General features: G+C 35.7%; 1 protein-coding gene across 2 annotated transcripts in view; it reads left to right on the forward strand.

Moving 5' to 3' along the window:
• Positions 1-11283, forward strand: part of LOC118738873 (major facilitator superfamily domain-containing protein 8-like) — a 22974-nt gene extending 11691 nt beyond the window's left edge. The window contains exons 2-6 of one of the 2 annotated variants that reach the window (XM_036469891.1): positions 5764-6160; positions 6234-6740; positions 6806-6957; positions 9949-10569; positions 10637-11283. In XM_036469891.1, coding sequence (XP_036325784.1) covers positions 5975-6160; positions 6234-6740; positions 6806-6957; positions 9949-10569; positions 10637-10868 — 1698 coding nt within the window. In that variant the 5' untranslated portion in view covers positions 5764-5974 and the 3' untranslated portion in view covers positions 10869-11283. Of the gene's footprint in view, positions 1-5763; positions 6161-6233; positions 6741-6805; positions 6958-9948; positions 10570-10636 lie in introns of those variants that run through there. The other variant, XM_036469892.1, reaches the window with a different exon arrangement.
• The last annotated feature ends 996 nt before the right edge of the window (positions 11284-12279 follow it).

A 12279-nucleotide genomic window follows, 5' to 3' on the forward strand; every position in this document is an offset into this window, starting at 1 on the left:
TATTTTTAAGAATTTTCAATTAAAGTACAGTTCTTTCTCTAACAAAACCCAAGTTTAAAAATTTGTAGAAAACTACAAAAAAGTGCAACAAATTTTCACCTAAATTTCAAACTTTTTTCTCGGAAGTGTTTGAATTTTTCTGAATACACAGTTTTATAGCCCAATCAATTTTAGTCTCATAATGTGCAAGTTTCAAGTGGCTAAAAGTTAACGTTGATTTTTTGGAATTTTTTTCGCCAAAGGTGTTGCGGTTTTCTTCCATATACAAATACATAAATTGAGTTTATTCATTACATGGAAGCCAATGCGACGAAAAAAATTCTAAAAAATTAACGGTAATTCGTAGCCACTTGAAATTTGCATATAATCAGACTAAAATTGCAGGGGCTAAAAAACTGTGTACTCAAAAAAAAAAACAAAAAAATCTAACACTTCCGGGAAAAAAGTTTCAAATTTAGGTGAAAATTTGTTGAACTTGGGTATATATGGGGTTTGTCTGAGAATGAACTAAATTTTAATTGAAAATTGTTAAAAATAAATAAATAAACATAAGGGGCACACAATATCACTTGGAAATGGCATGCTATAGATATGACCGATACTGTATGTGCAGCATTTTGTGAAAACCCAAGACCCTTTAATAAGTATCGATAATCCACTCCAGTTTTGATTGATTACAAACGTATTCAATGGGCCGTCCGAATAAAAACTAAGCAATTGTTTTTTCTTAAAATTTCAGACCTTATCGATTTATTCAAATAAATTCAAGTAAAAGTTATGAAATTTTAAGAAAACGCAATTACTTAATTTTTATTCATAATTCCCAGCTTTTGTAGTTTTTTGATAAAAATCGAAGTCGCATTTTCGAAGTTATGACGAAAATCGAGACTATGATAGGTTCAGCAATATGCCCAATTAATTCGCGGTTACTTAAGGAATCACACATCAACATTTTTAATTCAAATGCTTTTAAAACACTAATAAGCGTTAAATTAACCTGTGGATAGGTTTGCACCTTTGGTACTTGCGCTGGAAAAGCAATTAATATATGTATGTACTGGTATACCGCATGAACTTTGATTTATTCACGATTAACTATGGCGTTGCCAAATGTCCCATATTTGCCGTGACGTCCCGTATTTTGCATTAAATTTGAAATGTTCCGCCGGGACAATATTTTTCCCGTGTTTTCGACAATTTCTTACATTCTTTTCAACCTGTAAACTTCTACTGTGAGTAGGTCATTAGCAAGCATTATTGCATGCAACTCTGTAAGAGAAATATAGCTAAAAATTACCGTTGCTTTTTAGGATTTTTTTTTTGTGGGGGGGGGGGGGGGGGGGGAGGGTGAACAAAACTGACTTTTATATTGAAGAAAATGCGCAACATCCTCCGCAATAAAAAAATCTAAAAAATCAATTGCAATTTTTAGCAACTCGAAACTTGCACTTTATTGTACCGAAATTGAATGGGCTATAAAACCACATACTCGAAATCTTTCTAGAAGATCTAATTAAAAACATCGAAATTTTTATGATTTTTTTTTTTAAGTTTAATTTTTGTGAAGTTTTTGCAAGCTTTGAAACTTTTATTTATGTTGTATCTGATAACGAACGACCCATATTTTAAATGAAAATTATTAACAATATATAAATAAAGATAAGTTGCCAACAGCATTATTTTTAATTTTGCTGCTATTTATATATACGTTCATACATATGTTTGTATAGATTAAAAAGTGTTGCCAAGCAATAAACGAAATTTATCATAAGCTTATAACTAATCTGAGCATTACTTCGTTGAAATGGATCACCTTTGTTAATATAATGTGGTACGTAGTTGGGAGTTTAAAGCAAATCCTTTATTTCTCGATTTGTCCCGTATTTTTGGGACAAATTATGCATATGTCCCGTATGACTGGAAAAAAATCTGGCTGCACTGCTGTTTACCGGCTCGCTGTTTAAAGCGTGCGAGATATTAATATATACAAATAAGTACATATGTACTAGTACGTACCGCAGAGTGCATGAACATTTAAACCATTACACATTAGGTCAAATGATTAATTTGGCTGTGCGAAAGTGCAATTTCGTAAACGCAGTTTTACATTATATTTTTTGCCATTATGTAGGGAATACTATAAAATGACAGAAACTTCACTTTGTTTTTGTATAATAAAAATCACCGTTAGACAACAATCAAACAAAGTTACACTTCCTAAACGTTATTGACACGTTGTTTGCGCAACCGGTTTATTTCTTAAGTTTAAAGTGCATTTTTTTTATAAAGTTCGAATAATTAAAGGAAAATTTTTAATGGAACACAGAAATATAAGTGAGAACCTATATCCAAATTTAAAAAAAAAGTAGCTTTTTATAATTTCTTTGCAAAACAAACTGACTTATTTGCATAACCTCAAAAATTTGCCTTCGGCAAGCGAAAAGGAAATGGAAATGTATAAAATGGGATGTAGTGAGTTGATTTTATTTAGCTTAAGCCGTTTTTAGCCGTTTTGAAGAAAATTTGTTTTTTTTTTTTTGGGTTATCATGCTAATACAAAATGCGAGATGTTTGTAGTTTGGCTGCTTGGATGTTCAAAGAAAGAGAGGCTTGGAAAACAAATTTGGTGCTATTGATATATGTATGCGAAAGTTTCATGAAAGTCTTAGAAGAAAAGAAACGCGTATATTTTGCGACTATTTATCAAACAAAGACGAAAATTATGGAAGTATTACCCAGTTTCTATCTGATGGAGTTGTTTTAGAAATCAAAAAGCCAACTGTGTCGACCAGCGGCCAGAGTCTAACTTTCGCTATCGCTATCGAATTTTTGGCTATTTCCGAAAATTGCGTTCCTGTCCTCCCTTTCACTAAAAATAGCTTAGCCAAAATTTTAGTATTTTACCCGGCTGCAAGTGGCGCTTAAGGTTCGGTTTTTGTTTACAAATGCAACCCTGCCTATCGTTTGACACTTTTCATGAACTTGTAGGAAGAAAAACTTCGGACTAAAACCTGCAACTTCGGACTGAGAGATTGAAAAAATTAAATCTGAATATTGGTCTCATTTTCGAATAAAGAAATAACACTTTGGAGTTTGGTACTTACTTATGTATGAGGTAAGCGTGTTAATTGACATCATCGAAGGCCCGCCACTTGCCAAGTTAAGATAGTACTCGTCACGTGAAAACACATTTTTCGGATGATGACATACGTGAACGTACTCTTTGTCCCATTCAGCTTATACTGCCTGACATATCACGTAATTTTCTTTCGTATCGTTTTCGATCCGTGAACGGATGTTACGATTCGAGCTCTGGTACTATGTACTTTACGGAAGCGATGCTGATGTTTCGCTGGGTGACACGTGTAGTACGGAAGTAGCAAGTTATCAAGTGTATTCACTACTAGGATAATTCTCTTGATCGGGCGATATTACTGCCTTTTGTAGGCTAGTTTCCCCAGCTGAATTTTACAAGATGGTAAGGTAATACCTTTCGGGAAGCTTTGTATTCAGTTTTGCTGGTTCGTTGGCTTTACGATTCCCCCTGGCGGCCTGGAGCCCACATTCTATATATTTCAACGTAATTACTAAGCTGTATCTATTAGAGAATAACGGCATTTTATGGCTACCATGTAGGTTGTCGGCGGTTTTTGAGCGATTTTAAAGCCACCTGGCTTTTACGAGTAGAGATCATCCCAATATATAGCATCACACTATACCAGTCATGTCCGAAAATTAAATAATTTAAGAATTCAAACTTGGAACGAATTCATAAACCATAATTTAACCATCGTAATAGTGATATCGATAACTATTTATTTGGATGAAGATGTCGAAATATGTACTAACTTTGATTTACATATCGACAACAACAAGGGTAAACATTTTGCTAACCATATCGATAAATAATACCTAGTTTCATAGAGGTTGAATAATAAATAAATCGGTCCATAAATGTTAATAAAATAAATAAATCGATAAATTTATCGAATAACATGGGAATTGGAGTGATAGCTTGGATCAATAACGATTTATGTAGGTACATGAGTACATAGGTAATAGTATCAATAAATTAATAATCGACTAATCGATGATTTATAATTGATAAATTTATCGGAAAACATAAATTGAAAACTATCAAGAGAAAACGATTGTCAAAAATTATTCCGATGAATGTATGTCTCTATTTAACAGTTAATTGTTAAGAACTCCGGTCGATAATTGTACAGATATCAACATAACGAGCCCTAACCGCCAAAATAACGTAAGCGAGATTTTTTTTCAAAACCTTCCTTTTGATGCAGAAATGCACCTAAATGCTCTAGGAATATTTCAGCATCCAAAAGAAAATTTTGAAAAAGATGTCGCTTTCGTTATTTTGGCCGTTAGGGTGTGTGAATAAAAACTAAGAAAATGCTTTTTCTTTAAATTTCATACTTTTTATTTCAATTTGTTTGAATAAATCGATTAAAAATAATTAAAAATATCGGAAAATAAATCGGGGGAGAAATAGAAATATTCAATGTATAATGGAACACATATAGTACTCTATTCGGCTTGTAATACTATCATTTGTGATATGTACAATATAGAGCTGGGAGTTCTATCCGGATTTCTTGAATATTCACATATATAAATGGATATTAACTGGATATCCGGATAGGAAAATTAGCGTATATTAGCCGGATATCTGGACAAAAAAATAGAACTAATATTAACCAGATATCCGGATATCGGGTTTTTTTCTGTATACACGAATATCCGAACGGAACGATAAATAAATCGGCGGAGAAATTGAAATGGGCTTAAATAATGTGTAATGGAACACATACGCACATACATACATATGTACTCTATTCGCAGTATAGGGCTGGGAGTTCTATCCGGATTTTTGGAATATCCGAATATTCGAAATAATGATAAAAATGGTCGAATATCCGGAAAATATTTTACGGATATTAACCGGTTATCCGGATAGAATAATTAACGTACTGATGTTAACCGGATATCCGGATTTTATCCGCGCTTATCACGGGCTTGAATAATGTATAATGGAACCCATACAAATATATGTACATACATGCCTATGCCTAGAGTACATCTCTATACGGCTCGTAATTTGCACTCTTCGGTGTGATATGTGCATTTTAGGGCTGGGTGTTCTATACGGATTTTTTGAATATCCGAATAATCCGCATATTCGGATATCTGATTAAAAATCCGATTATACGGATAACAACCGCGATATTAGCCGGGTATTCGGATGTTATCCATATACACAAATATCCGAATGGATATCCGGATATCCAATTAAACGGATATTCCCAGCCCTGGTGTAATATATTTAAAGCTCATTATTTTTTACTGCATCGTTGCATGATTTCCACTTTGCGATACCACCCTAATGGTTGTGTATGCATTTTTGTTTAAAACAGTTTCTAGATCCTTTTATCCTACTGTACCTTGAACTTTAAGCATTTCACGTGCAATAAGCTTTTTTCGATGCGATGACATTTTCCTTTTTCCCATTTTGACACACTCGTCGCAGCTGATTGCATATCCTGTCGTTTGTTGACGCCATTGCATTTGCTTAAACGAATGTAGTTTGTTATTACAAGCAGGAAACATTTGAACTTAAATGAAGCTAGCGAGAAACCACAGTAGAGATTTACATACATACATAGTAATAAATAGAAACATATGTATGTGTATTTTTCAATTTAAAAATCCTTATTTCATTAATAAATTCTTTGCTACTTTCAGAGTTTCGAGCAACATGTAATTCAGCTATAAAGTGAATACTAATCGCCCTATCTTCTAAATTAGTACTTACATGTAGTCAAACATTTCTAATTAGTCCACCCCCTAGCCGTGTATTTCAAATGTTGACTACAGCTGCCAAACACAAATTGTTGACTTGAAAGCAACAAATATTAAATTTTTTCACATATGCAAACCTCATTCTCAAACAGCAATGGGCAACTTAAATAATCGTTTTAGTAAATTACCAAAACTGCCCGACGATGTCGATGATGGGCTCGAAACACTGGAAGAATATCAGAGCCGTTGGCGTTCGGTGCGCGTTATCTACTTCACAATGTTCCTGATGTCGCTTGGTTTCAGTATTATATTGACAGGCATATGGCCATACTTAAATAAGGTATTTATTTGATAGAATGATAAAAAGTCCTTATATCTAAGAAAAAATTTCACATTTTCACACTTGTTCATAGCTAGATCCACATGCTGGCAAAGAGTTCATGGGTCTTATCGTGGCCGCCAATCCTTTGGGACAGATGATTTTTAGTCCACTATTCGGTTGGTGGAGCAATAAAATCGGCACCATCCGCTTACCGTTGCTCTGCTCCATAGTGCTCTTCACAATTGCCAGTGGTCTTTATTCATCGCTGGAAATGCGTCCCGATAATGTCAAGTACTGGATGTTGATCTCACGTTTTCTGATAGGCGTCAGCTCGTCCAATATTGCTGTTTGTCGTTCATATCTGTCGGCGGCGACACGTCTCAGCGAACGCACTAAAGCTGTTTCGATGGTCTCACTCGCGCAGGTGTTGGGTTTCATTGTTGGCCCGGGCATGCAAACCGCCGTTACACCGCTGGGCAATGACGGCTATGCCCTCCTATCGGGCTTTTTTGTCTTCAACATGTACACCGCTTGCGGCTGGATAAATGTGATTATGAGCATTGGGAATTTTATTATGTTTCTGCCGGGATTATTTGAGGTATGTTAGCAAATAATGTTTAAAAGTTCTTTATAATGAAACTGAATATAAATTTTGAAATATAGGAACATAAGATCGCAGCACGTGAAATTATGATAAAGCAGGGCAAAAGCTCGGAGCGTGAAACGTGGAAAGCCATCAAACCGGATTATGTCTCAGCGTGGACATTGATTATGGCATTCTTTGTGTTGGTCTTCAATTTTGTGCTGCTCGAAACGTAAGTATTTACCTATTCAAATTTTCTTTATAAGTAGTATATTTTGCCTATCTGAAAATCGCATAGAATTCAAATGCCAGGTGCAGAGGTGTCCTTTGGTCGAACCACAGAAGCGGCAGAGATTTTTGACCAAAATCCCAATTTGTGCAAGTGACCCTAAAGTCTACAGTGTCCTGTAAGAATGCCTGTGAACCTCTTCTAAAATACTATCTTCTGTGGCCTATCAACATTGTTAAGTAAGGCCAGCGAAAGTTGGGATCCTTACTTCTCCTTATTCTTGGATGATATGACCTTTTCTCTGCGAAAACTCTTTCACCTGCTCTCTGATTAAGTGTAAAAGATTCAGTTGTAGTATAATCTCCAGGCGTTGTAGCTTTGCTTGAGACTCAAGCTATCGCTCCATGTGTTACCATAGGTTGTACCACATGTAACAATGTAGATTCACTAAGGATTTCGGGACTACGCCCCCACGAGTTACTCTCTTGACCGATGGTGGTCATCAGCTTGCCTGCAGGCAAAGCTCTTTCAAGCTTTCTATACTAAATGTTGCTTTGCCCGCGGGGAGACCGGTGCCTACCACCGTTCTAGACCATTAATGCTTTTGTGGCTCTGAAACAGCGTTGCCGCGAGCTTGAAAAAAAGGATCAGTTGCCAAGCAGAAAAAGTAGCAAAAGCAAATAAAACTGTTACTTTTTGAACTTTTATTTGAAAAACAAAAAAAAATTTTATAATTAAATCCATAGTTATAAAAATAGTTTAATATTACTTGCTTCAACAAAAACCGAATCTGTATAACGAAAAGCAAACGTATAGGGCCTCCAAACCACACAAAATCATTGCGCAACCCGAGACTTGTCCAAGTCAATATTGTAGAAATTACTACACAATAAATTGGCGCAAACTTTATTTTGGCGAATCATGCGTTGTTTATTTTAATAGTTTCAGCCTTAAAACACAAAAAAATATATATAGGGTGGCTTAGGGGCCTTATAACAGCGGCGTGTGCAAAGAAATTCCGGGTTGTATGTCCCTTATATTTAAGAGTAACCAAATCAAACTAATATAAAATATTTTATTTTAAGACTTTCAATAACAGGAAAAAAATTATTTACCTTTAAACTAGTTATATTTGGCCCTATTATTTTTGATGAGAAAATGACATCGTCATCGACAACCATAATAGGGCCGACTATTCATAGTTTTCAAAAATCCATTTCATCAAAATGAGGCATTTATGAACAAAGAAGTATCAAATCACAAAATTTAGAATAAAAGTCTCAAAAATTATACAATTGTATCAAAACGGCAACGCTGCTCTGGGTATGTTTTAGTTGAAGTGCTTTTTCCATAGAAGTTCGGCATTCACAATCAGTGTTAGATACCTCACTTCGCTGGTAACACTGACTGCAACTTCTCCTTTCCTGGAAGAGGATTCCTGGTCCATTTAGATATCGTATTTTTGTTTTCAGCTGAACCACATTTTACTCAATTTCGATTTAAGCCATACTGATTCGAAGTAGGGATGCTCTCTATCTACATATCTATGCCTACCAAAGACCCAGAATAATAATTATTTCATGGTGGAGTTCTAAAAAAGTCGTCCAAGTTTTCGTTAGAATTATAAAAGTCTTTGGATAATAATTATGTGCGAGAAAAAATTTTAAGTCATCGATAATTATTATTTTAAGACTTCTATAATAAAAGTCTTTTCATAATAATTATCAAAGACTTTTATTTTAAGACTTATATTATAAAAGTCTTGTCATAATAATTATATTGAGATAAATATTTTTAAGTCTTCAAAGACTATTATTCTGAGACTTTTATTATAAAAGTCTTTTCATAATAATTACGAGTGCGAAAAAATTGTTTAAGTCTTAAAGGACGGGGCTTGTTCAGGACCATTTCGGGATTAGTTCGGGACCCTTTCGGGATTAGTACGGGCCTAGTCTTGATGTTATTGTGTATAATCGTCTCCATTGATTTAGGCATCTCCTTGTAAGACTTATTGGGCGGAAAGAATTCGGTGGCGCGTAGTCTCTTCTGTCAAGATTCGGTATAAAGATTACTCGCGTCCTCTTCCACACCTGATGTTGTCCATCAGGTGGGGTAGTAGAAGTTTTCCCACCTGCCGTACTGGCCGTATTCTATCTACCCCCGAGGGTTTGAACTTATCAAAAGAACCGATCGCACATTGGGCTATTTTTCGTCCAAACAGGTTTTTTGCCAGCCTCCAGTCCAACGAAAATGGTCCAATGTCTCTAGGTTCCAGCTCTAGTTATAGCGGGGAGGAATCGCGAAGTTTGCTTGCCAAGCAGGGTCAGAGCTCTTTCCTATTGGATTGTTTAAGCTCCATTTGTCAGCCTAAGCGCTAGTTTCTACACCGTTCCTCTTGGCTTTGTTAAGCTATGCCGCTGGAGAGGTTGAATGAATTAGTTACTTCACGTATATATGTTTCTCAAACCTTGTATTTTAGCTTTCCTGAGTTGCTTATTGTATCAAGTTAGACTAGTTGGGTATTCGTCACATCTTTCTTAGCGTTGATGATGAGTGAGGAGTATAATTTCAATCTAGAAGGATGACAGAGGGACGAAGTTGGAGGTGGGCAAGGCATCTCTCTCCCATCGATATGGTTAAAACATATATGTGGATAAGATTTTCACTGCGATAAGATTTAGTACCACTCCTAGATCGCTTCCTAGTCAGTTTAGCAGCCACTCTTCTGGCTTGCTTTTGTTAGCTGATATGATTTTGACCCTAGGCATGAAAGTTGTGATAATTTTTCACTTATTTTAAACTCTAATGGCGCTTGATCTGCATGCAGTTTCAGGGATTTCCTTTTCCTGGGTTGTTTAGAATATATCGTTCCAGTTGAGGTAAAATCTAAGCAAATGCCCAGTAATAAGTACTTTTCAAACTACCTTCAATGTAACAAATAGCCAACGTTTAATTTAGATTTTTCTAATTTCATTTCCTTTTCTTCTTTTCTAGTCTCGGAACTTCGCTCACTATGGATCAATTTGCATGGAGTAATCATGAGGCGCTCTACTATATGGGCATTCTTATGTCAGTTGGCGCCGTTGTTTCACTTGTCACGTTCGTTGCCATAAATCCGCTTTGTAAAATGTTCCCCGAACACTACGTACTCATCTGGGGTGGCTTCTCGCTGATGGTACTCGGTCGAGTGCTCTACATACCCTGGGGTGATTCACCACCCACCATCGCTGAAGTTTACAATGTGACAATACCGTTGACGGGCAACGCTACAATAGATCTCAGCCCGGATGATGAAATTTTCCTAGGTTGCCCCTCAACACAGCCGTGGTGTGAACGTACACCAGCACTAACGCTTACACAATTTATAATCGGTTATGCTTTTACATCGATTGGCTATCCGATTGGTGTGACATTAATACAGACGATATTCTCTAAGGTGTTGGGACCACGACCGCAAGGTGTTTGGATGGGTCTGATGACCGGTGCGGGTTGTTTATCGCGCGTGCTGGGGCCTGTTTTTGTGGGTGTGATTTACACACGGTATGGTACTTATTGGACGTTTGGTATAACGTCGGTAATGATGTTGGTGGCGATGATATGGCTGCTGCTATCAAAGTGAGTGGACGGTTTTTCGTTTCTTGACGCTCCTATACTAATAATTAAAATGTATATTTCCTTTTAGAAAACGTTTAATACCACCGAGTTTCGACAATCCATTGGCAGGCGCTGAAATGCAAACTTTAAGTACAAATAAAATGCCACTCCCGCCTGTTGAAGGAGAGTACAAAATTGTGGCACAAAGTAGTGAAGAAGCACCTGCGCTGTCAGAGAGGGATGATGATTTGGACACTGCACTAAATACCGCACTTTGTTCGAACAAAAACAACATCACAATAGTTGTGGCTGAAAAGTGATACCTCTGAGGAGCAAGGGATATTTTTTTCTGCTGCCACTCAAACTGCGGCTACTTAGTAATCACTAAGTTTAAACGCCCGATCTGACTGGTTTAAACTAAGATCAGCCAATCAAATGTCAGCCAGCTGTTAAATTGAAACTCAGTTCACTTAATCTAAGTTTAAATTGGCACTGAAAAACTGGGCCTTAGGATTTAGTTTTTGGTATACAGGGCGTAGATGCATATGAAGTAAAGAAAAGACTAAATACGTGCTTCGTTATACATATAAGTATATTTAATATTAAAATTATTGAGTTGTTTCAACAAAAGTTTGCTATATTTTATTATGGAAATATATTGCCATTACTTAGTTACTTCACAAAAAATTCGTTTTATACATATTATGTATTGGGCTTATACTTGTAAATACTTACTATATACAGATAAAAATTATTCTTATAAATAATTTTTATATTTTAAATAATGCAGTTTGGTAGCATATTTAAATACATATTTAAAATTCAAAATGTTTTAAAAGATGTTGAGAAAAAATATAAAAGCAAAAGTTGTTGCGCTTATTTTAACAGGCAGTTTTCAGTGGTCTATAAACGGTGTTCACATGAGGCGATTTTCCAGGGATTTTAGAGGCCCCCTAAACTTCATTGGAAGCGATGAAAGACCGTTCACACCAGACGATTGTTGCTTTCAACTATAAGTTGCCTGCAAAATCGCCTCATGTGAATACCGTAATAGTTTGTGAAAGCCGCTACATGGGAAACTGATTACCTAGTTTTAAGTTCATTAGAAAGAAGAGAAAAGAAAGAAAAAAAGGACATTTCAACTATTTATTTTATGGAGAGAACATCGCTCGGTTCTCGTGGGTCCTCGTTTTCGGTTTAGGTTGACGGACCATTTTCTCGCTCTTTCATTTTTATAGTTAAGTTTAGAAATGGTTTGGAAATCCTCTTTTCAACTAAGGCTCTTAGGTTTTCTCAGCTTATATAGCGTTATAGGTATACATTAATCTAAGAATATGAGCGTACATAAAAAAAAAATGTGATGAATAAAACATTAGACAGTTCCAGAAAAGAACGTCGCTGCCTTTTTACATTTTTCAGTCGGATCTTAAAGTATGACAGGTATATTTGCTGAATTTCCTTGCTTATATTTTTGGTCCGCTGTGTTTCTTTTGCTTCACTGATAATTTGCTGGACGGTTTGGTAGAAGAAGAAGAAGAAGAAGAGGTTTGGTAGCACTGACAAATGAATGTATACACAAACAGGTATTCTGCCATTTGTTTCTCTTAACTTGATTCAAATAAATAGCCGTTATGTTAGATATTTATTTAAGTCAATACTATTTCATTCGAATGTACTTTTCCGCATTTAGTGAGTTCAATTTTGTAATTTCGCCATCCTCATGCTAGTAGT

The sequence above is a fragment of the Rhagoletis pomonella genome, unplaced genomic scaffold (genome assembly GCF_013731165.1).
Source record: "Rhagoletis pomonella isolate Grant_MI unplaced genomic scaffold, Rhpom_1.0 Rhpom_scaffold_00005, whole genome shotgun sequence".
Taxonomy (NCBI): domain Eukaryota; kingdom Metazoa; phylum Arthropoda; class Insecta; order Diptera; family Tephritidae; genus Rhagoletis; species Rhagoletis pomonella.